This window comes from Physeter macrocephalus, chromosome 12 (genome assembly GCF_002837175.3).
Source record: "Physeter macrocephalus isolate SW-GA chromosome 12, ASM283717v5, whole genome shotgun sequence".
Classification (NCBI taxonomy): domain Eukaryota; kingdom Metazoa; phylum Chordata; class Mammalia; order Artiodactyla; family Physeteridae; genus Physeter; species Physeter macrocephalus.
Window position 1 is genome coordinate 76,469,689 of NC_041225.1, and position 25,336 is coordinate 76,495,024.

A 25,336-nucleotide genomic window follows, 5' to 3' on the forward strand; every position below is an offset into this window, starting at 1 on the left:
TATGGGACTCTCTGCACTTCCTGGACTTGATTGACTATTTCCTTTCCCATATTATGGAAGTTTTCAACTATAATCTTTTCAGATATTTTCTCAGTCCCTTTCTTTTTCTCTTTGTCTTCTGGGACCCCTATAATTAGAATGTTGGTGCATTTAATATTGTCGCAGAGGTCTCTGAGACTGTCCTAAATTATTTTCATTCTTTTTTCTTTATTCTGTTCTGCAGAAGTTATTTCTACTATTTTATCTTCCTGGTCACTTATCCATAGGTTTTTACCTTGCTCCTTCATCTGCTGTGTGTTTTTCTGTCTTCTCAATTTGCTTATCTTACTGTTTTTGGGGTCTCCTTTTTCTAGGCTGCAGGTTCTTAGTTCCCGTTGTTTTTGGTGTCTGCCCCCAGTGGCTAAGGTTGGTTCAGTGGGTTGTGTAGGCTTCCTGGTGGAGGGGACTAGTGCCTGTGTTCTGGTGGATGAGGCTGGATCTTGTCTTTCTGGTGGGCAGGTCCACGTCTGGTGGTGTGTTTTGGGGTGTCTGTGGCCTTATTATGATTTTAGGCAGCCTCTCTGCTAATGGGTGGGGTTGTGTTCCTGTCTTGCTAGTTGTTTGGCATAGGGTGTCCAGCACTGTAGGTTGCTGGTTGTTGAGTGAAGCTGGGTGTTGGTGTTGAGATGGAGATCTCTGGGAGATTTTCGCCGTTTGATATTACATGGAGCTGGGAGGTCTCTTGTGGATCAGTGTCCTGAACTTGGCTCTCCCACCTCAGAGGCACAGCACTGACTCCCGGCTGGAGCACCAAGAGCCTTTCACCCACACGGCTCTGAATAAAAGGGAGAAAAAGTAGAAAGAAAGAAAGAGGATAAAATAAAATAAAGTAAGATAAAATAAAATAAAGTTATTGAAATAAAAAATAATTATTAAGAAAAAAAATTTTTTAAAGTAAAAAAAGACAAAAAATGGACGGATAGAACCCTAGGACAAGTGGTGAAAGCAAAGCTATACAGACAAAATCTCACACAGAAGCATACACATACACTCTCACAAAAAGAGGAAAAGGGGAAAAAATAATATATCTTGCTCTCAAAGTCCACCTCTTCAATTTGGGATGATTTGTTGTCTATTCAGGTATTCTACCGATGCAGGGTACATCAAGTTGATTATGGAGCTTTAATCTGCTGCTTCTGAGGCTGCTGGGAGAAATTTCCCTTCCTCTTCTTTGTTCGCACAGCTCCCGGGGTTCAGCTTTGGATTTGGACTCACCTCTGTGTGTAGGTCGCCTGAGGGCGTCTGTTCTTCGCTCAGACAGGACAGGGTTAAAGGAGCCGCTGGTTGGGGGGCTCTGGCTCACTCAGGCCGGGGGAGGGAGGGGCACGGAATGCGGGGCGAGCCTGCAGTGGCAGAGGCCAGCGTGACGTTGCACCAGCCTGAGGCGCGCCGTGCGTTCTCCCGGGGAAGTTGTCCCTGGATCACGGGACCCTGGCAGTGGCGGGCTGCACAGGCTCCCGGGGGGGAGGTGTGGATAGTGACCTGTGCTCGCACACAGGCTTCTTGGTGGCGGCAGCAGCAGCCTTAGCGTCTCATGCCCGTCTCTGGGGTCCGCACTGATAGCCGTGGCTCGTGCCCATCTCTGGAGCTCCTTTAAGCAGCGCTCTTAATCCCCTCTCCTCACGCACCAGAAAACAAAAAGGCAAGAAAAAGTCTCTTGCTTCTTCAGCAGGTCCAGACTTTTTCCCCGGGCTGCCTCCCGGCTAGCCGTGGTGCACTAACCCCTTCAGGTTATGTTCACGCTGCCAGTCCTCTCCCTGCGATCCCACCACCGAAGCCCCGAGCCTCAGCTCCCAGCCCCCGCCCACCCCAGTGGGTGAGCAGACAAGCCTCTCGGGCTGGTGAGTGTCGGTCTGCACTGATCCTCTGTGTGGGAATCTCTCCGCTTTGCCCTCCACACCCTGTTACTGCGCTCTCCTCCGCGGCTTCAAAGTGTCCCCCAGTTGCAGTGAGCGGGGGCTACTCTTCGTTGTGGTGCACAGGCTTCTCATTGTGGTGGCTTCTCTTGTTGTGGGGCATGGGCTCTAGGCACATGGGTTTCAGAAGTTGTGGCACATGGGCTCAGTAGTTGTGGATCGCGGGCTCTACAGCACAGGCTCCGTAGTTGTGGCAAATGGGCTTAGTTGCTCCACAAGGTCTTCTGCCAGCGTTCAGTGGGTGTTCTGTAGGAGTTGTTCCACGTGTAGATGTATTTCTGATGTATCTGTGGGGAGGAAGGTGATCTCCGCGTCTTACTCTTCTGCCATCTTCCCTCACCGTCGTCAGTATTGTTTATCTTTTCAAAGAACCAGCTCTTTGTTTTATTAATCTTTTCTATTGTTTTCCTATTCTCTGTTTCGTTTATTTTATTTATTTATTTTTTTGGCTGCATTGGGTCTTCATTGCTGCGCACGGGCTTTCTCTAGTTGCAGTGAGCGGGGGCTACTCTTCGTTGTGGTGCACAGGCTTCTCATTGTGGTGGCTTCTCTTGTTGTGGGGCATGGGCTCTAGGCACATGGGTTTCAGAAGTTGTGGCACATGGGCTCAGTAGTTGTGGATCGCGGGCTCTACAGCACAGGCTCCGTAGTTGTGGCAAATGGGCTTAGTTGCTCCACAGCATGTGGTATCTTCCCGGACCAGGGATCGAACCCGTGTCCCCTGCATTGGCAGGCAGATTCTTAACCACTGCACCACCAGGGAAGTCCCATGTTTCATTTATTTTTGCTCTAATCTTTATCCCTTTTTAAAATTGAGATATAATAGACATATAACATTATATTCGCTTTGCGTTATAATGATTGTATATTTGTACACATCAAGAAATGGTGACCACAATAAGTCTAGTTAACATTCATCACCATACAGTTATAAGATTTTCTTTTTTCTTGTGATGAGACTTTTTAAGGTTTACTTTCTTTCAAATATACTATATAGTATTATTATAGTTACCATACTGTGTATTACATCCCCATGACTTATTTTTTATAACTGGAAATTTGTACTTTTGACCACTTTCACCCGTTTTACCCATTCCACCACCCCCTGTCTCTGGCAACCACTAATCTGTTCTCTGTATCTATGACTTTGGATTTTTTTTTAAAAAATTTCTGTGTCCGTGCATCTTCTTTTTTTAAAATTAATTAATTTTTGGCTGCATTGGGTCTTTAGTTGCTGCACGTGGGCCTTCTCTAGTTGTGGCGAGTGGGGACCACTGTTCGTTGTGGTGCGTGGGCTTCTCATTGCAGTGGCTTCTCTTTGTTGTGGAGCACTGGCTCTAGGTGCTCAGGCTTCAGTAGTAGTGGTGCGTGGGCTCAGTAGTTGTGGCTCGCAGGCTCCAGAGTGCAGGCTCAGTAGTTGTGATGCACGTGCTTAGTTGTTCCACAGCATGTGGGATCTTCCAGGACCAGGGCTCAAACCCATGTCCCCTGCGTTTACAGGCGGATTCTTAACCACTGCGCCACCAGGGAAGTCCAACTTTGGTTTTTCGTTTTATTTTTTTCTTTTAGATTCCACATATAAGTGAGATCAAATAGTATTTGTCTTTCTGACTTATTTTATTTAGCATAATGCCCTCAAGTTCCATCCAGGTTGCTACAATTGGCAGGAGTTTTTTTCTTTTTTATAGCTAAATAATATTCCATTGTGTGTATGTACTACATTTTCTTTATCTGTTCATCCACTGACAGACACTTGGGTTGCTTTCATGTCTTAGCTATTGTAAATATGCTGCAGTGAACATGTGGATGTATATATATTTTCAAATTAGTGTTATTGTTTCCTTTGGATATATACCCAGAACTGGAATTGCTGGATCATATGGTAGTTCTATTTTTAACTTTTGGAGGAACCTTCATACTGTTTTCCATAGTGGTTGCACCAGTTTACATTCCTACCAGCAGTGCACAAGGGTTTCTTTTTCTCCACATCCTTGCCAGCACTCACTATTTCTTTCCTTTTTAACACATTACTGACTGGGGGATTTTTGCAGAAACTAACGCCTGTGGCTGGTAATTTGTTATGTAAGTGAATATTGAAACACCTTTGTTTGAGTAAATATCAACAACTTTTTTTTCACTTAATGTATTTATTTGAAACTTAGTACATGTCTTACTAAAGCATTCTATTATTTCATTAGAGTGTGATAGGCAGTAAAGCAGGCAGCTCTGTGCAGGGGAAAGAACATCTGTTACAAATATACTTTTCACTGTGCTTTCTCCTGGAACAGCACATTCTACACTTTGTGGTGGCATTTTTTATTAGTCCTGTGGGTATTATTTCATATAGAATATGTTCTTTTATTTTACCTGATAGTCAACAAGGTGGATCTTTGTGGAGGGGCTCTTTTAGAAATGCCACAAGAAACACCAGGTGTGGGACTATCACTACATTCACTGGACTGGTCAGTTACCCATTCTCTAGCTACTGCTAACAAAAATTGCTTGTTAAGTCATTTTATTACGTGCATTAAGGCTACAATAAATTTTAAACGCATTGAATAAACTGTAATTACTCAAACAGAAACCCACTTTCTTATACCATTTTCGAGTTTTCTGGAGGATATTGAAGTTTGCCAGATATTGATGGATTGATGAACTCCTTTCATATATTTTTGTTGTGTTTTGTTTTGTTTTTGATGTGATTCTATATTTTTAAAATATTTATTTATTTGGTTGCACCAGGTTTTAGTTGCGGCAAGTGGGCTCCTTAGTTGTGGCTTGCCAGCTCCTTAGTTGTGGCACGTGGGCTCAGTTGTGGCAGACGGGTTCCTTAGTTATGGCTCCAGGGCTCCTTAGTTGTGGCATGCGAACTGTTAGTTGCAGCATGCATGTGGGATCTAGTTCCCTGACCAGGGATTGAACCTGGTCCCCCTGCATTGGGAGCACGGAGTGTTATCCACTGTACCACCGGGGAAGTCCCTCATATATGTATTATACTCTAATATACAAGTGGGCTTAGTTATCTGATGGCCAGTCCTCCTGTCTTCCTTTCCTGTAGATGTTATGGAGGCATCATGAATAGTTGTCACTATGTGGACTAGCCTCTTGTCTTTCCATATAAGAAGAATCACTTCTCCCTTCCATAAGAATGTCATTTCTCCCCCTGTAGATTTTTAGATTTCTCCTTTAATTGGTTTGGTAGACCACAATTCTCTCTTATAGTCCCACAAACTCTGGTTTTATTTTTCAACAGTATTTCAGATGGGGACACACTGTTGTAATAATTGTCTTGGTACATATGGTGCTATGAACCAAGATAAGGTTGTAGGACTGATAATATTGTTTCTTGAAGTTTCTTTCCTTCACCTGTGTAAATCTCAAGGTAGCATATATATCCGGTTTCACTTTCGCTAACCATCCTGACCAAAATTCCATATTTTGGAAGTTTTCTGGGATTGTAGGTTTTGAATCTGAGTTGTCCTCTCCACTTTATCATTACCTCATCAAGTGATAGCTCTTGTTTGTGTATAGATCGATTGAAATTTTGGTAGAAAATAATCCAAAAGAGTTTTAACTTTTGAAATTCTGTCTGTAGGAAGTGGAGTTTCGGAGTTATTAAAGTGAAGAGCTGTCATTATTTGTTTGAACCTTATTCTTGTCAGAATCTTTGGAAAGACAGGTGTTTCAAGTAAGGGATCAGTCAACCAATATTCTTTCCAGTGTGACTTTCTTATTTGTCCCATCAAAATTATTAATCCAAGAAATTTCTTCATGTCACTATTGGTTACATCAGTCCATTTTAAAGCCTTACCATACTCTTTATATGATTTTTCATGCTGTTGGTGATACCAGTTTGTTTGAGAAGCGACCAACTCGAAAAAGTTATTGCCAAAAAAAAAATTAATTCTGTTATGTCACTAACACTTTGTGGGTTATTACATTCAGTAGTTACACCTGACACACCTGTAAAGTATTCTAATTTTCATGAAATGTCTTCAATCCACTCTTCTGTAGAAGCAAAGGAGCATTCTCCAGCATGGTGAGTTTCATTTTCACTTTCTGTATCAGAATCAATCACTAAGGTTTTTTGTCTTTTTGTTGGTCTAATATTCACATCGTCTGAATCAACTGTATTCTGAAGAATTATCATCTTCTGAGACACTAGTATATATGTTGCTCGGACAATCAGAGGAAGTATCTGCATAAAATTGACCAACAAATTCTTCACTCAAAATTTCACGATGTGTCATTTTTGAAAATTTTACGGTACTAAACTTGCATTCATAATATATAAAAGGTTGGAACAAAAACCTAACAGAGAAAATTGTGAATGTTAACGACAATCATAAGTTGATTAATGAACGCTTGATCAATTTTAAGCTCTAACAACTTTGCAAGGTGATGTTAATTGTATCACTCTCTAAAAATGTATTGATATGTCTCCGGTCAATAACGTTCAGGTAACAAAAGACATATTAATACATCTCTGGTCAGTAAGTTGTTAATAAAAGACACTGTAACAGGTGTGAGGTGATATCGCATTGTGCTTTTGATGTATAATTCCGTGATGTTGAACACCATTTCATGTACCTGTTGGCCATTTGTATGTCTTCTTTGGAAAAATGTCTCTTCAGATTTTCTGCCTATTTTCTAACCAGATTGTTTTTTGTTATTGAGTTTTATAAGTACCTTATATATTTTGGATATTAACCCCTTATCATATACATAATTTACAAATATTTTTTCTCATTCAGTAGGTTGCCTTTTCATTTTTTTTTTTTTTTTTTTTTTGGTACGCAGGCCTCTCACTGTTGTGGTCGCTCCCTCACTGTATATTCTTGACTCCTTTGTCAGCGCTTAATTGACCACATATGCATGGGTTTATTTTGGGGCTCTCTATTCTCTTCCATTGATCTATGTACCTGTTTTTTATGCCAATACCATAACTCTTTTGATTACTATATCTTTATAATATAGTTTGAAATCAGGAAGTATGATGCCTTCAGCTTTGTTCTTTGTCAAGATTGCTTAGGCTGTTTGGGGTGTTTTGTGCTTGCATACAAATTTTAGGATTGTTTGTTCTATTTCTATGAAAAATGCCATTGGAATTTTAACAGGCATTATATTGAATCTGTAGATTGCTCGCTATCTCTTCTGCTCACTTTGGGCTTAGTTTGTTCTTTTTCTAGTTCCTTGATGTGTAATGTCAGGCTCTTTATATGAGATATTTCTTTTTTTTTTGTCGTTGTATGAGTTTATAGCTACAAACTTCCCTCTTAGAACTGGTTTTACTGCATCTCATAAGTGTTTATGTTTATTTTTTTTATTTTTTATTTTTTTGCGGTACACGGGCCTCTCACTGTTGTGGCCTCTCCCGTTGCAGAGCACAGGCTCCGGACGCGCAGGCTCTGGACGCGCAGGCTCAGCGGCCATGGCTCACAGGCCCAGCTGCTCCGCGGCATGATGGGATCCTCCCAGACCGGGGCACAAACCCGTGTCCCCTGCATCAGCAGGTGGACTCTCAACCACTGCGCCACCAGGGAAGCCCACCTTTTCATTTTGTTGGGTTTTCTTTGCAGAAGCTTTTTAGTTTTAGTCCCGCTTGTTTATATTTGCTTTTGGTGTTAAATCTAAAAATCATTGCCAAGACCATTGTCAAGGAGCTTATCACCTATGTATTCTTCTAGGGCTTTTGTGGTTTCAGGTCTTAGGTTCAAGTCTTTAGTTCACTTTGAGTTAATTTTTTGTGTATGGTGTAAGATAGTGGTCCAGTATCATTGTTTTGCTTGTGGCTGCCAGTTTTCTCAACATCATTTATTGAGGAGACTGTTCTTTCCTCACTGTATATTCTTTTTTTTTTTTTTGTGGTACACAAACCTCTCACTGTTGTGGCCTCTCTCGTTGTGGAGCACAGGCTCCAGACGCACAGGCTCAGTGGCCGTGGCTCACGGGCCCACCCACTCCGCGGCATGTGGGATCTTCCCGGACCGGGGCACGAACCTGTGTCCCCTGCATCGGCAGGCGGATTCTCAACCACTGCACCACCAGGGAAGCCCCCTCACTGTATATTCTTGACTCCTTTGTCAGCGCTTAATTGACCACATATGCATGGGTTTATTTTGGGGCTCTCTATTCTCTTCCATTGATCTGTGTACCTGTTTTTTATGCCAATACCATACTCTTTTGATTACTATATCTTTATAATATAGTTTGAAATTAGGAAGTATGATGCCTTCAGCTTTGTTCTTTGTCAAGATTGCTCATGCTGTCTGGGGTGTTTTGTGCTTGCATACAAATTTTAGGATTGTTTGTTCTATTTCTATGAAAAATGCCATTGGAATTTTAACAGGCATTACATTGAATCTGTAGATTGCTCGTTATCTCGTCTGCTCACTTTGGGCTTAGTTTGTTCTTTTTCTAGTTCCTTGATGTGTAATGTCCGGCTCTTTATATGAGATATTTCTTTTTTTTTGTCGTTGTATGAGTTTATAGCTACAAACTTCTCTCTTAGAACTGGTTTTACTGCATCTCATAAGTGTTTATGTTTATTTTTTTATTTTTTATTTTTTTGCGGTACACGGGCCTCTCACTTTTGTGGCCTCTCCCGTTGCAGAGCACAGGCTCCGGACGCGCAGGCTCTGGACGCGCAGGCTCAGTGGCCATGGCTCACGGGCCCAGCCGCTCCACGGCATATGGGATCTTCCTGGACCAGGGCACGAACCCGTGTCCCCTGCATCGGCAGGCGGACTCTCAACCACTGCGCCACCAGGGAAGCCCTGTGTTTACATTTTTATTTGTACCAAGATATTTTTAAATTTTCCCTTTGATTTCTTTGAGCCATTAGTTGTTCAGGAGTATTTTAATTTCCATGTATTTGTGAACTTTCCAGCTTTTCTTCTGTTACTGATTTCTAGTTTCATACCATTTGTGGTTGGAAAAGATACTTATTATAATTTCCATCTTTTTGAATTTGTTGAGACCTGTTTTGTGGCCTTATGATTTATCCTAGAAAATGTTCTGTGGGTGCTTGAGAAAAATGCGTAGTCTGTTGCTCTTTGATGGAATGTTCAGTATATGCTTGTTAGGTCTATTTCATGTATAGTATTGTTCAGACCTGATATTTCCCTATTGGTTTTCTGTCTGGATGATATATCCATTGTTGAGAGTAGGGCATTAAAGTCCCCAACTATTATTGTATTGCTGTTTATTTCTCCTTATAAGTTTTCTAAGTAATTGCTTTATATATTTAGGTGCTGCAGTATTAGGTGCATAAGTATTTACAATTATTATATCTTGATGAATTGACACCTTTAGCATTATATAATGACTTTCTTTGTTTGTTTTGACCATTTTTAGCTTAAAGTCTTATTTGTCTAATGTAAGTATAGCTACTCCTGCTTTCTTTTGGTTAATATTTCCTTGAAGTATCTGTTTCCATCCCTCTACTCTCAGTTTATGTGTATCCTTAAAGCTAAAGTGAGTCTTGTAGGCAGCATGTCGTTGGATCTTGTTTTTTTTTCATCCAGTCAGCCATTCTGTGCCTTTTGATTGGAGAATTTAATCCATTTATATTTAAAGTAACTATTGATAGGTAAGGACTTACTATTGACATTTCATTAATTCTTTCCTAACTGTTTTGTAGATCCTATGTTCTTTGCTTCCTCTCTTGCCAGCTCTTTAGTCATTTGCTGCCTTTTTGTGCTGGTATGCTTTGAGTCCTTTATCATAACCTTTTGTGGTTTTTCCTTTGTGTTTAACCTGAGATGTATATAAAATATATTTATAACACCCTATTTAAACTGATAACTTAAATTTGATAGCATACAGAAATTTATACTTCTTCCCCCCTCACATTTTAGGTTATTGATGTTAAAATTTACATATTTTTACATTGTGTATCCAATAACAAATTCTCATAGTTATGGTTATTTTAAATTCATTTGTTTTTTAACTTTTAATGTAGAGTTGTAAGAGAATTACACACCACCATTGCAATATTAGATCATCTGACTTTGTATATTTATTGTTACCAGTGAGTTTTACACATTCATATGTATTTATGATGCTAACTAGCATCCTTTTATTTCAGCTTGAAGAATGTCCTTTAGCATTTCTTATAAGGCAGGTTTAGTGACATTGAGCCCCCTCAGGTTTTGTTTGTTTGGGAAAGTCTCTATCTCTCTTTTACTTCTGAAGGACAGCTTTGCTGGGTGTAGTATTCTTGGATGACATATTGTTTCTTTCAGTATTATGAGTATATCATCCCACTGGCCTGTCAAGTTTCTGTTGAGAAATCCACCTGTAGCCTTATGAAGCTCCCTTGTATGTGAGGAGTCGCTTTTCTCTTGCTGCTTTCAAAGTTCTTTTTGTTTTTGATTTTTGACAATTTAACTGTAATGTGTCTTGGTGCAGCCTTTTTTGAGTTCAACCTATTTGGGGTTCCTTTGGGCCTTATGAATCTGGATGTCCATTTCTCTTCTCAGGTTTGGGGAGTTTTCAGCCATTATTGTTTTAAATAGACTTTCTGTCCCTTTCTTTCTCTTTTCCTTCTGGGACTTCCATAATGCATGTGTTATTTCATTTGATGGTATCACATGACATCCATATTGTTTCTTCACTCTTTTTCATTCTTTTTTCTTTTTTGTTTCTCTGACTGGACAATTTCAAATAACCCATCTTCTAGTTTACTAACTGTTTTCTTCTACTAGGTCAGGTTAGCTGTTGAAGCTCTCTATTGAATTCTTCAGTACAGTCATTGTATGCTTTAGCTCCAGGAATTTTGCTGGCTTTGTTTTTTTTAATGATTTCTGTTTCTTTTTTGAACTTACTTTGTTCATGCATTATTTTCCTAATTTCATTTAGTTGTCTGTGTGTTCTTATAGTTCACTAAATTCTTTAAGAGGTTTATTCTGAATTCCTGGTCATATAGTTCATACATCTCCATTTCTTTGGGTCAGTTGTTAGAGCTTTATTTGGTTCTTTTGGTGGTGTCATGTTTACCTGATTTTTCTTGAGCCTTGATTCCTTGCACTGTTATCTGTGTATACATATAAGTAAGTGGTCTCTTCTTCAATGTTTTACAGGTTTGCTTTGGCAGGGAAAAACCTTCACCATTCAACTTGGGTTATTGGATGTGTCAACTAGTAGTGTCCATGGGCAGGCAGGGCTTGCTGTCAGCCTCTCCAGTTGAGTGTGCTCTGAGGTCAGGGTAGGGGATTACCAGTAGCTGGGCTTTGTGGTTGGGTGAGTCTGCTGGGCTCCATGTTTAAGCAGGGCTGCTGAGTGGGCTCCCTGACTGGGCAGGGTTGCTGGCTGTGCTCCGTGGTTATGTGGGGCTGTTAGCTGGGCTCTGCAGTTACCCTTGGTTGGGCAGAGTCTGTGGAACACTGGCTGTGTTCCCTGGCAGGGTGGTGCCACTGGTTGGACTCTATGGTTGGGCAGGGTTATGGACTGGGCTTTGCCATTGCTGCTGGTTAAGTGGGGTCTCAGGCTATGCTCCCTGACCAGGTGGTGCTGCTGGCTGGACTCTGTGTTCAGGCAGGGCTGCAGGCAGGGTTTCATGGTAGGACCTTGTCTCAGGCTGTGTTCTGTGACCAGGTGGGGACACAGATTGTGCCTTGAAGTTGGGCAGGTCTGCAGGCCTGGCTTCACCATCCATAGGGTGCTGAGTATGCTCAGCTGTTGAACAAGGTTGCAGGCTGTGCTTTCTGGTCAGGAGGGGCTTCCAGCTGTATCCCGCAGTTGGGGAGGCTAGAGACTGTTCTCTGTGGGGTGGGGTCTCTGCTGGGCTCTTTGTCTGGACAAGGCCACAGCTGTGTTAAGCAATTGGGCAGGGCTGTAGGCTGGGTTCCAAGGCTGCTTAGGGTCACTGTTCAGGACCCTTGGTTACGCAGGGCCAGAGGCTATTCTTGGCTCCCTGCCCAAGCGGGGCTATTTGGATGGGCTCTAAGGCTGCCCACGTTCTCTGGTCAGGCTTCCTGGATGGGCAGGATGGGAAGCTACACTCAGCAGTTGAGTGGAGCTATGAATTTGTCGGGTGGTAGAATGGGCTCCACAGCTGGCTTTGGCCTGTTGCCTGGGGACCCAAATCAGGCAGAATTGCCAGCTGAGCTCTGCTCATGCACTGCTGCAAGCAGGAACATGGCCCATCCGGATTTGAGCACTGGTTGCTGAAAGCCCTGCCCCCCTTCTCCATCCCTGTCTGATTCCCAGTGGTCTCCATGAGTCGAGACCCCAGTGACCGTCCCAGGAAGCATCCAACAGTGCCGGGGGACCTGCATGTCCACCTTCTGCCCTCTTTCCCTGCTGGAAAAACTGCAGTGGGGCCCTCTCAGTGTGGTTCTGTGTTGGCCTGGCGCAGGGGCAGTTTGGTCAGAGTATTAAACCACTCCTCATAGCCTTCTAATGCAGTCCTTTTCTGCCTCTGGTCCAGGAGAGTGTTCACCCTTACCTCTGGGTTTTGGGATTTTCACAGTGTTGTCTTGTCCATGGATAGCAGCTAGTTGGTCTTTTTGTGAGGGGGACTGAAGTCAGGAATAACCTATGTCACCATCTTGATGTCGTCATTGAAGTCAACACTCTGGTCTTGAAAGAAATCAGCTGCATAGAGTCCACACAAACTTCCCCAGGCCACACCTCCCTCCCCTCACTCTTTCTGTGATCAGAACTCATTGTCCCTTTTTGCCTTCCTGTCCCTTTTGTGACTCCTCTTCAAGACAGCCCTTTATCCTGCTTTGACTTGGTAAAGAATATTGGGGGATGAAAGAAGAAACATTGGTTAACAGAGCCGTTTACTCCAGTCCCGTGCTTCCACATGGCCCCTGATCGTGTGTGCACTTTACTTGCCAGGTTCTTACCCCCGCCTTCCCAGGGTGCTTACCTGTGATGTGGGCCAGGGGAGCAGGGTCGGTTTGGGCGCATGTGTGGTGAGGAAGGCTTGGTTTGCCTCGTCCCCACGGTGGTGGTGCCCTGTGAGGAGGGTGGGCTGTTCAGTTAGGCAGGGCAGATTTACGTAAACTGGCTGTTACTTTGTAATTGAGGAACGTATTTTGCTCATTTTAGGTATAATTAAAGAATCTGGTGCGAAGCACAAGGGGTTGATTGAAATACCCAACCTGTCTGAAGAAAATGAAGTAGATGACACTGAGGTGAGGTATCTGATGGAGTTTCTTTCTATTCTTTTTTTTTTTAATCAAGTTTCTGTTAGACATGTTGGGCATTTGAAAAACTGTTAATCAGACTGTGTGGTGCTTGTACGGTAGTTTTGGTGAGCAGTGAGGGCTCGTTTGCCAAGGAGGATAGCTGTACCAGGGCGCAGCTTGGGGTGGGAGAGTGGTGCAGGAGGAAGAGCACGCTGGGGAAGCCCTAGACCCCTGTGGACCAGGAGTTGGGCCCAGGCAGGTGACTGCACCCTCCGTGGCCTCCTCATCTGTGACACTAGGTTAATTCACCTTTCAGATACATGTGACAGTGTACATACTGGAAAGTGCTCAGTTATTTTGCACAGCTTGGTGAATGGGATTTTGCTGCTTCTCCTCTGCATCATTGCTCTTTCCCTTCAATAGTGAAAATTCTCAGCTTTTCGCTGTGATCTCCCCTGGTTATACCACGTTTTTAGTAAATTAGTGTGTGTTGCTTTTGACTGGCTCTTCTGGTTGTCTTGGGAGATAGAGCCTGTGTAACTTCCATACTTGGTTTACAGTTAGTGCCCTCTTTCAGCCAAAAGCTTGGTTTTGGGGCGAGACCATTTGTACAGCAGCTATATTTTCCAAATGAAGATAGTTTGATACAGGGTCTTTTTTGATTTGAGAACGTATTCAGTGTGAAGGCCTTCAAGATATAAAAACTAAGTTACACTGAGCCACTATGAGTTGCCTTTCTTAAAGTTTATAAAAGGCCGTAAAAGTGGGGCTGTCTCGGACATACCTTCAGACGTGTGATTGCTGCCTTCGGGTTGTGATTTCACTTTGCTGTGTTCAGATCCATCAGCTGAGAAGTATTTCAGCAGCATATTCAACTGGTCTTTTTATTTTATTTTATTAAAAAAAATTTTTTTTTGCGGTACGTGGGCCTCTCACTGTTGTGGCCTCTCCCGTCGCGGAGCACAGGCTCCGGACGTGCAGGCTCAGCGGCCATGGCTCACGGGCCCAGCCGCTCCGTGGCATGTGGGATCTTCCCGGACCAGGGCACGAACCCGTGTCCCCTGCATCAGCAGACGGACTCTCAACCACTGCACCACCAGGGAAGCCCTAAACTGGTCTTTTAGATTCAGCCTGTGGTACAATAGTATTACAGAACAAACTCTTCAGATTAGAACTGGGGCCTGGGAGCAGGCCCAACTCAACCGAATCACAGGGACACTAGATATTTGAAACCAACACCTCTTCGTTCTGAGGCTACTACAGAGGCATCCCCAGAGCAGCATTTTAATGCTTCCCTCTCCCTGTCTCCCACTCTCTCCTGTCCATTCTTTCCATCCTTCCCTCTTTTCTTTCCTCTCCCTCTTCCTCTCCCTTTCCCAACTCTCCTCCCTGACAAAAAAATGTAGCCCAAGACCAGGATATTGGGAACTTGGTTTTTCTAATTACACTGGCTTTGGGGTTCTAGATGAGCGCTGTTCAATAGAAATATAATGCAAGCCACATAAGGAACTTAAAATTTTCTAGCAGCCATGTTAAAAAATTTAAAAGAAACAGATGAAATTAGTTTTAATATTTTTTTATTTTACTCAAAATATATCATTTTAACATGTAATTAGTATCAAAGTTATTAATGAGATTATTTTACATTCTTTTTTGGTACTAAGTCTTCAAAGTCTGGTGTGTATTATTTTACACTTATAGCACATCTCAAATCATACCAGCCGCATTGCAAGTGCTCAGTAGCCACATGTGGCTAAGCGGCTACCATACTAGACAGCGCATTTCTAGACCCTGTGAAAGCCATGGACTACATCATCAATATAATATATATACACACAAAACGTATGCAAATTGGGGGGTTCACATTCTACGAAGTCCGTTCAAGATTTGGCCACCAACCAGGTCAATGGACCCTTGATTAAAAAACCCTTACATCTTCTCAAACTATATGAAGAAAGCCTGTCACGTCTCTTACATCCACTTCTTTCCCTTTCCTCACCATCACAGTTCCCTCATCCATATGTCCCAGTATTGTAAGATTACGTCAAACCAGATTTTTCTTAGGTTTGTGTTTTTCTGATTTGTAGGTGAACGTGAGTAAAAAGAAAGGAGATGGGAATATACTGAAGGATCTTATGAAAACTGCAGGCACCGCCAAGGTCAGGGAAGCCCTTGGAGATTACCTGAAGGCACTTAAGACGGGTAAAGGCAGCATCCCTTGTGAACTAGAGGGTCCCTTTTCCATTTACCCAAATAATGCTCTGCACTGTGGTCTGGATTCCCAGGTTAGGCTGATTTCCAAAGCTCTAGAAACAATTCTGTATGCTGCAGGATAAATTGTAGTCTGGAGGTTGAGAGCTAGTCATGAGTTAGACCATAATTATTGATTATCAGTATTTTCCACAGCGTGAACCATTTTGCCTACAGAATTGTTGATAGTTTTCTGGAATGATAATTATTTTATCAGTTGTTTTTATAATTATTTGTTTAATGTCTGTCTTCTCTGCTAGACTGTAAGCTCCATGAAGGCATGGAAGGAGCCTGTCTTGTTCACTGCTATATCTCCAGCATCTAGCACAATGCCTGGCATGTAGTAGGTGCTTAATTTTTGTTGAATGAGTGAATGAAAGTGACTGCAGGTATTACAGGTGTAGTTGAGACTTATTTAATCCCTTCACTGTGTGGAATTGAGGTTATTGTCTTCCCTAAATTAGAGAAGTTACCTGCCAGGTAAAATAGCCAGCAGGGCTTGTATGTCTGCACCTCATCCTTGGACTCTGCTGAGTATCTAGGCATTGACATAGATGGGTTTGGGGTTTACACTTTTCCTAAGAGATCACACACGCTGCTGGCCCACAGGCTTGAATACTGTGAGGCCAAGCTTTGTGAGGTGATGGTGAAGCAATAAGCCAAGTGTCTGGCTTTGACAGTAAGTGAAGGCCAAAAGCTATTAGTAGTTAGGTGTATAAAATGGAGCTTTTTGGAAAACATTTGGAAATTATGCTGTTTTATCAAGAACTAGATAAAAGTGAGGCATTTGATAAAAAGAAAAGGATAAAAGGCATTTGTTGCCATGGAACTCAGGTTAATGATTAGTTTTATATGTAAAAAATACAGAATGGTCTTGAAATTCTCAAAACGCTATAGGAATTATTTTTTACAAATATCAGTTCCTTTATATTCTTATATCCTGTTTTCAGTTTTCTGCCTTACTATTTGTGCTGAAAAGGGAAAAGTTCTTTATTAAAACCATCTCATATGTTTTCTTTGTAGAATTTACAATGGGAATGATTTTACCAACCAAAGCTATGGCAACCCAGGAATTGACTGTTAAAAGGAAACTGAGTGAGACTACCTTGCAGGTATGATCTCTGGCGGCAGATATGTAGGGAGGGGGAGAAAGGAAGTGCTTAATGAGAAGGCTTCAAAACTCTAAACAGCCTTGTGATGATGGAGAACTATGAAGGATATTGAGATGGGCCAGTTAATCCACCTTGCATCCCTTGCCATTTTGGGGGAAATGATGAAATGAGACTTTCATCCTTGATGGAAGGGATCCTTTTTGTGGGATAAATATTGAATTTAGTTCAAGACTGTTGTAAAGGCAGTGTTGTTTCGGTAGGCAACAAATAACAGCAGGTGACTTTGAGGTCACATACCACAATGGAAGAACCTTCTCTCCAGACTTTTGGAGGATTGGGAGGTATTAGATCCTGTTCTTGGAATCCGGTGATGGGGAATTGACACCCTTTGGCCTTAAGTGCTGATATCTTTCACCTGCTTATCTTTATGCTCCCTGGGTCCTATTTACATATCCAAATAGGATTTGGGCTGTGAAGCCATAGCCTGGGAGTGGAACAGAACTAAGGAGCACTGAACTGTTTCCAAAATAAAGACTAGGTAGGATTGGTGGCGCTAAAATGGCTTTTAGTGGAAGGGATAGTGTGCGGGACATTTTGGTGTTTTACTAAGACTGGAAGGCTTAATTTTTAAAATCTCTTGTCATGCTAATAATTATGCTTTGGAAACTTTTCTTTTGAGATTCAGGCCTCCTCTCCAGTGGCACTGGGTGTAAGGATTCCCACTGTGGCACTGCACATGACGGAACTGTTTGACACAGCTATCGAGCAGCTGTACAGAATCTTCACTGTGAAAGATGTAAGTCACATCTCAAGCCAGGATCTGAAATGCTGACATTGGGAGAAAATACACCTACACCACTAAGAACTGAAGCTGGTTCTTGGTTTCCTGCATGGCCGTGTTTTTCTGATTGAAGAGATCTAGAAATCTTTAGGATAGCTTGAGGCGGGGAAGTTATCCTAAAGATTTGAGGGGGGTAAATGACGGGCATTTGGGGGGAATTTATCAGCATTGAGGGGTTTGGAGCAATTTACTGAGCTTTTCTTCCTCTGAAAGAGAGGGAGAGAAAGAGAAAGCTATAATTAAAAGCTGTGTATTCACAATTAAACAAACACAAACCACAGTAACTGTTATATTAGTACTTTACATTTAGGTTAAAAACATGATAGCATATGCCGGAATAACATGTGTATTGTATGTTTTGGTTGGTTAGTTGGTGCAAAAATTTTCTAAATCTCCTGCTGTATTAGAAGCTGAAAAGGGAAGGAAATTCCAAATGTTTGATGGGAACATCACTGGTGAATATGTAGAATTGGTAAGTAATCTTATAGGTTAAAGGAAAGTTAAGCTGGGACTGACTTCTGTTAATATTGCTTTTTTTTTTTAATGTGCTTTGGTTTTTATGAGTTCACAGAAACTTGTCCACTTTATAAAGTTGGTTACAGGGAAAATAAAAAATGTTATGTATACTAAAAGCTGAAGCTTTTAGTTTCACAGTTAATTGTGCAATGTTTATGATTTTAGAAGACACAAGTATAATTCCTCCCAACTCTTGGTCTAGAAGTTTCAGGTTTCTGCCACTAGGGTGTGTGTTGCCAAATATCAGTTGCCTTGCTGTTGACATCAGTTCTGCATTGGTTGTCACACTTCTGTCCTTGATGTTACTGCCGTTACATTTTGGCATTAGGGACAATGAATTCTCAATGGTGCTGGCATATAAACTGGAAGATGGGGAGTGTACGTTGTTCACTGATTACTTCTCGTACATAGGGGCTTTCATGAAAGGATTTGGTGTTTGTTGTAGTATTGTATGAAGTTTTAAAAGATGTTTTCAGTGGAATTTCCCCTTTGTTTTCAGTTAACAAATAAAAAGATCGTCATGAAATGGAGATGTAGGAACTGGCCAGAAGGTATGTTATTAGCACCTTTTGTTTAAAGTCCAAAAACACTCAAGTTTTTTTTCCCCCTACTATGAAAATCAAATAGTGGTACTGTATGGCTAAATTTTTCTTTTCATAATGCAGTAATAAGCTTTCCTTTTTTTCTTCCAGAACACTATGCAATAGTTGCACTGAATTTTGTGCCTAATCTAGGGCAGACGGAATTACAATTGGACTGTAAAGGAGTTCCCGTCTGTGAAGAAGAGAACATGAAATTCTGTTGGCAGAAGCAGCATTTTGAAGAAATACAAGGTTTACTGCAGCTGATCACCCTAAATGGTTGAGTTAGTTAGAAGATTTTATAAGGGCATTACTTTTTGTAAGTAGAGAAAGTGTAACGTTTACCTCTTCCCTCTGTCATTCCTTTAAAAAAACAAATACTCTTAATTTATATTGGATGAAATCCATGAACTTAGAATTGAAAGCATTGTTCGAATCTTTACTATGACTAGACTCTGCATTGAGTTAAAAGTAGGCAATGTGAAATTAGGTATTTTACCTCCCATAGATGCTCCTCTGGGAGTAGACTGAATCCCTGAGTACAGATAGTTGAAGTGTCCCAAGCTAAAGCTTGTCCTAGCAAGCTTGCTGTTTTAGCTGTAACTTTAGTTCAGGAAGACAAAAAATAAATGGCATGTTAATACTATTCCTTTATTTTACCTTCAGGGTTTTTAAGGTGTGTAGCTCTTAGGTCGTGAAACGGTGGCATGTTGCATTCAGAAGCATGCTGAAGTGAGGGCGAGCTGGCTGTATTGTTATGCTTCTCCCTGCAGCAGTTATGCACTTCAGGGTGGTGAGGATTGAAAAGTCTATGGAAAAAGGTACTTTTTGGACTGCCACTATACTTCTAATGAAATAATAGAATATAATGGATAAGTAAGTATGTTCCCCCATTCAGTTTTCTCATTACTTTCATCTGAGAAGACTTGAAGCAAGGTATGTAAACAAATAAAAAGTCATCACAATCAGTTTAATTAAGTGCACAGAATAGCAATCAATCAATCAGTCATGTCAATAAAAATAAAACAATTATTTTTACATCAAGTGTGCTTTATTTCCTCCACAGGTATTCTGTTAAATAAAGCACCATTTATATACTGCCAGGCCACAGCTAAAGAGGATTCTTTACAGAATCAAATTTCTTGTGGTTGTTCCGTATACAAGTAAACTTAATTTTGATAATAAGAACCACAGCGATCGGAGGCAATCTGCCTCTATTATAAGGTACAAAACTGGCACAGAGGACACCATATTATACACAGTAAAAATGCTGTAAGTTTAAATTACATTGTACAGGGCCAGGGAACCCTGTTCCTCCCAGACAGCCATATTAAATGAAAGCCACTACAGTGAACTCTTAATTACATAAAACATATTCATTATCTGATTGCCCTTTAGAAAGTATACTGAAGATGCAAATTTTTTCATCTGAAGTTCTGCCTGACCAAGAATTAAGCCTATAAATCTATCTTGCCATTCAAGCAGCACTGGACAAACTGAAGCACAAAAACAGAAATAAGCAAAACTTATACAAACAGCATTGGGGGTGAGGGGTGACCTTAAAAGTAGACATGCTACATCTAATGTCAAGAAGCAGCTTGGTTTCCTTTGCCAGATATCCTCGTGACCACATGGATTGTAGATTCAATGGTCCTACACAGGGTATCTAAAATGTCGTGCTGCTGCATGTGACTAAAGAGTCCTCTGGAATGGCCACAACTGAGTGATAAAGCAGCCTCAGGGTCCTGGGAGGGCAAAGCTTGACCGTCACAGCTTCTCAAGTCAGCTAAGTCAGACAGAACTGCAGAGAGAGAAGTTGAAGGGAACTCGGATTCTTCCTCCGCAAGGTTAGAATCCTTGGAACAGTGGAGGTCTTTAAATTCTTTACAGTCTTCAAATCTAACATTGTTGGACTGTTCTTCTGCATGCTGTGACCTGATATTTGACGTGTCTTCTGAAAACGAAGATGGAACTTCCATTCGGTATTCTTTAACAGAACTATTTTCAGGGGAAGGAAGATCTTGCTCAGTTCCTGGGTCGATAATTGAGGAGTCTCTTGTCTCATTGTCTGAAGTGCTAGTTGGGGTCAGGACCTCCCTGGTTTCTGTTTTCATGTCACTGATGCAGCTGTCTACAGTGTGCTCCTCGTCACTGCTAACACGCCTTCTTTTAACAGGAGTTGCCCCTTCATCATCTGTGAAAAGGAACATCAAAACAAATTCTCTGAAAGGAGTTATTAAGATCATATACTGGGGGTGGTTGTGGAAATTCTGATTTTTAGCATTTATATTCACGAGGCTCACACAGCTATTGTAAAGTCAGTATTCTTCCCTTCTCCCACCCTAAAGTCAATATTTTATTAGTCCATAAAGCTAACCTTTAGTTTTTCTTTCTTTGGCTTCTTGCTCTTGGAGTGAGTTTCTCTGCTGCAGACAAGTCCTGCATTTACTTAAAAGCTCTTGCAGAGTAGGAATTAGAGCTGGGTTTAATTGTTTGGGAGTGTGTACCGACAGGAGCAAAGCAAGTGCCCGCAAGTCCTACAGAAATCCAGATAGGAACACTTCAAATTCCAAAGCCAGCATTACAACCGTTAACAGTTTAAATGCACATGTTTACTCTTCCAGGAATCCATCCTGGTTCCTCTGGTATTTTTAGAAGAATGTTAAAACTAGAAAGCCAGTGTTATGATACTACTATTTATATTTCATTGGTTCTAGGTCACTAATACCATTATTTTATGCACCACACCACTAATTAAGTCTGACTGAAGACCCAAATAGTGTTTTCTGAAAATGGAAAAGGGGGGAAAAAAATTACACAGGAATTTTAAAAGCAAACCCTGAATGATCCATGAGCAATTTAGGCCTCATTAATCTAGGAATCAGTTTTACTTGGTTTCTGGTGGATGTCATAAGGTCTTCCTCACTTAGCTCTATAATCTGTTCTGGCATCTAAGCATTTTGTTACTTGGGAGGCTGCTACTGGGGTGTGCAAGCATGTTTCCAGGGTGTTTCATTATTCTATGACATGGCTTTCGTGGGAGTCCATAGAAGGCAAGCGATTCCCTAGTTTTAACTGGCTTTATATTCAGATTACTAATCTGACTTTGTTACTTATGAGTCGCAGGCACTAACAGAAACATCACAGGTCACATTTCAAAAAATGTGAGAAAGAGATAAAGGGAATGTCTCCCCTTAGTGGTCATTGCCCTTAGCATTTAATGACATTAGCTCATGTCTTCTAAGGTAACAGAAAGTGTGTGCTACATACATAAAAGGCAGAGTGAACACATTTTTATTTGGTTAGTTTTTTCATCATATGTGACTTCCAGAGTTTGAATAATAAAGTTATGTATATAGTAAAATCATATGAAGGCCAAATTTAGAGTTGATTTAAGGAAAGTTCTGAAGTACATGACTATTCCCTTGCATAGTTCTTACCCCATTTAAAGCAGCACTTGCTTTGGAAATTTCAACTCTGTTGGTGAAATCAGACTGCAGGTTCTGATACTGATTTATCAAATTTGTAATCAGGGTGCTGATCAAATTGGCACAGTTTGCTTCAGAAAACACCTGACCTTGAACCTGAAAAAGATGATTAAGAAAAATCTCCAAAAGACCAACACAATGAAAGCACAATCACTAACTAACTGGAAGTAACATGCTGAGTTTCCAACTTGTGACATACCTTTAGAAGAAAGTGTGTCATGAATGTGTAGACAATGTTGTTGTTCAGGAAAGTTCTTTCATCCATTAGGATACATTTTATATATTCTGCAAAAACAGGATCTTCACACAAAAGCTTGATACAGTTTTTTGACATAGCCGACTGAAGTAGGGAAAAGAAGCACTGATTGGTTGAGCACTGAAATAACTGCAAATCTTAAATACACTGCTCATGATATACATCCGAAGTCATTTAACATCCTACTGGAAAAGCCACTTTTTTTTTTTTTTTTTTTGGCTGCAGCTTGCAGGATCTTTAGTTCCCCGACCCGGGCCCTCAGCAGTGGAAGTACAGAGTCCTAACCACTGGATCACCAGGGAATTCCCAGAAAAGCCATTTTTACTTCAGTCTACTAAATTTTCAGTCACAGCAACTGTCCTCCCAATAGATTAAAATATTACTAACTTGGACTTAAATGGGTGACAGTTAGGAGACTTGTAAAAAGTCTGAATGGCAAAACTGAACAAATATGTTTTAAAAGAAATGCAGCTTTATTATCTAGCATTAAGAGTTAATAAGGACTGGACAAATAAGACTAACAAATAGGATGATGTTTTCGAGGAAAATTGATAACCAAATGACCCATAGAGAAAAGACAAATTTTAAGAATTAGATTTACTCCCTAAAATGAGTTAAAACTTTCACTATATAATCTCATTAACAATAGTAATTTGGTAAATACCCTTCTGCCCCATAAATATCACAAAGGTAAACAGCAAACCTCTTTTCCTAATAATCTCACACAGAGAATTAGTGGGTCCCAAAATTTGGAAATTGTACTAAAATTTGGTTTTCCTGTTTTCAAATGGTCATGGCTCTTAAACACAAGTAGTATGTCTTTGAGTAAATATATTCCCTAGATTATTTATATGTGTTTTAATAATCATTTATATGGAAGAAAAATGGACTATTTTTAAAAAATAGGACAAAGTTTAGATAATGTGTACATCTATATACTTATATATTTTATTAGAGTAAGCACTGTGGTAAGTAAACTGCTCAAGGTCACCCAAGAAATCAGGAGTCAAGTAGGACCAGCACCCAGGTCTTCAGATCCATGGTGTCAGGAAAACCTGCCTTATTCTACTGGTCACAGTCTCTGCCTGCTGCCTATATTTCTTGCACAGCACAGATGCTTCTATAGGGCTGGTAGGGACATTGGGAGCCTTAGATGGTTTGACTTTAAGGGAAGTTTTGGGGATGATGAATTCTGTGGGGAAAAAAGTCAAGAGAGTAGTACAGTGCAGAACCAGATAAAGCAATAGGGAAGCAACAGGCAGTGGCAGAGTACAGAAACCAAGAAAAGCAACTACCTAAATCAAGAAGAATGAAAAGAGAACAGCAAGTGGCCAAGGCGGGGTGGGGGGTAAAGCAAGAGATTTGTTGCAAATTACTGAATAAACCACTCAGCTCAAAAGTCAACCAGCAAGTTGTTTTCTGAATGTTTACTACATACTAAACCATATGATTAAAGTATACTAGCCTATCAAAGATTCCTAGTATAGAAAACAAAATGAAATTTCTTTAGGAATAGAGATGACTCAGAGGAATTCATGGTTTGGGACAAGGAGGCAGAGAAGCAACTACTACAGTATCATGTGACACACATCCATTAGGAGAATATCCAGAGCACAACTGCCTGGGCAGGAGACTGGACCAGACTCAAAAGTATTCCAGATGCTAAATGTGGGTAAAGGTTTATGCCAAAGGAATTAATCAACTCATCTTCCAGGAATGGGCAGATGCATTCAGGCAAGAAACCCAATAGTTTTTTTCACGGCCTGAAGAGAGTGGGGATTCCTTATGCCTGATCCAAGGAATGAGCCAAACCTTAGGATCAATCTGATTTCTTCCCCTCTCCCCACCATTCTCCCTCCACAATTTAACAAGCATTATTTAGGTGCCCACTTTATTTTAAGGGGTTGGCTCTTGGACTTAAGGTAGGAAGGGTACAGTGTTTTCTGTTCTCAATGAGATTGCTGATAAGAAAATAAGTGCATCAGACTTAAAAAACTGCTCTGAGGTAACAGATAAGTGAAAGGTAAAGGACAGAATGCTGAAATGGTTTCTGCTAGAGCTTTTGGAATGGTGGATGGGAGAAGAAATAGATGGGGGAGGCGAGGGAGCACAAGAAGTGGCTTATGCCTTCTTGCCCTAATATCTCCCTGTTTCAGACTTTTACCACAACTGTTTATATTGGCCTTTAAATGAGAAACTTTACTATAAACAGCTTGTCTGAAATACCCTTTGTGATACAAATATTACAGATATAAAAAACTTCAAAGGGCAACCTCGATGCCAATTGCTTAATAGTTATTTCCATTAATAGTATTTTACCTACCGAGATTCGAAAACATCCCCTATTTCCAGCCAGTTTTCAACCCAGTGTTCCTAAAATTATCGACCATGTGGTCGGATGAGATGAAAGACCAGGTCATCTAAAACTCATTTTCTTTACCTGAGTCTGGCATAGCTCAGTCCAAAGTTTGGGGAACAGTGCAAGATGAAGTGGCAAGCCTTCATAGGCAACTAGGACACCTAATATTTGAAAAGAAATCAGAATAGGTTATAATTATAAATTACACTACCGAGATATTAAACTCTGCAGGTACAATATTACAGCTATTTCCAGTCATAACTGCATATTTTCTATGTTTTAGAAATACATAAAATACTTAAAGGGGAAGAATTCATCTCAATGTTTTAACCAGTGAAATATTTTAGAGTGCAGTACAATTTGACTTTATTTATATCCCATACCTCATTCCCAGAAGAACTTAAACCAATTCTGCTTTTTGAGAATTAGAACTTTATCTGGGACAATGTAATAAAAGTTACTGCAAGTGGCTCCAAAGTTTTCTTGGATTAAGGTACCACTCTGCATATTTAGATCATAATACATGGAATACCTAGACTACAGTGGAGGGGTGGGGTGCACGTTCAAACAGAGGATGTGAAGAATTAGAAAATGTACCATTCTTTCCTCTTTTATCTCATTTCTCCAAAGATAAAGCGAATTACCTTTATAGTAGATTTAGGTAAATTCTGCTCTAAGTCTAACAGCTTCTAGCCTTGTCCCCAGGATCTTTCGGGTGGATCATACTTAGCTGTTATATGTCAGCATTCTATTTGGAATGTCTAAGGTTTCAATCTTTCCTCTTCTTGACTATTCCAGATGTCAAGTATATCCTTAAGAAATTTGTTCCCCTACCCT

General features: G+C 40.8%; 2 protein-coding genes across 9 annotated transcripts in view; one reads left to right on the plus strand and one right to left on the minus strand.

The window, feature by feature from the left end:
• The window catches only part of LOC102980711 (activator of 90 kDa heat shock protein ATPase homolog 2), a 32,518-nt gene extending 13,279 nt beyond the window's left edge, over window positions 1–19,239 (plus strand). For 2 of the 3 annotated variants that reach the window (XM_024133571.3, XM_055089200.1), the window contains exons 3-9: window positions 13,017–13,102; window positions 15,184–15,298; window positions 16,370–16,458; window positions 17,138–17,254; window positions 17,670–17,771; window positions 18,315–18,366; window positions 18,508–19,239. In XM_024133571.3, the coding sequence (XP_023989339.1) occupies window positions 13,017–13,102; window positions 15,184–15,298; window positions 16,370–16,458; window positions 17,138–17,254; window positions 17,670–17,771; window positions 18,315–18,366; window positions 18,508–18,680 (734 nt within the window). In that variant the 3' untranslated portion in view covers window positions 18,681–19,239. The remainder of the gene's footprint in view (window positions 1–13,016; window positions 13,103–15,183; window positions 15,299–16,369; window positions 16,459–17,137; window positions 17,255–17,669; window positions 17,772–18,314; window positions 18,367–18,507) is intronic. The other variant, XM_024133572.3, reaches the window with a different exon arrangement.
• Window positions 19,240–19,387: 148 nt separating this feature from the next.
• The window catches only part of USP34 (ubiquitin specific peptidase 34), a 246,281-nt gene continuing 240,332 nt past the window's right edge, over window positions 19,388–25,336 (minus strand). For 5 of the 6 annotated variants that reach the window (XM_024133566.3, XM_024133567.3, XM_028496944.2 and 2 more), the window contains 5 exons: window positions 24,581–24,660; window positions 22,084–22,224; window positions 21,837–21,980; window positions 20,774–20,933; window positions 19,388–20,590 (listed from right to left, as the gene is read on the minus strand). In XM_024133566.3, coding sequence (XP_023989334.1) covers window positions 19,983–20,590; window positions 20,774–20,933; window positions 21,837–21,980; window positions 22,084–22,224; window positions 24,581–24,660 — 1,133 coding nt within the window. In that variant the 3' untranslated portion in view covers window positions 19,388–19,982. The remainder of the gene's footprint in view (window positions 20,591–20,773; window positions 20,934–21,836; window positions 21,981–22,083; window positions 22,225–24,580; window positions 24,661–25,336) is intronic. The other variant, XM_024133568.3, reaches the window with a different exon arrangement.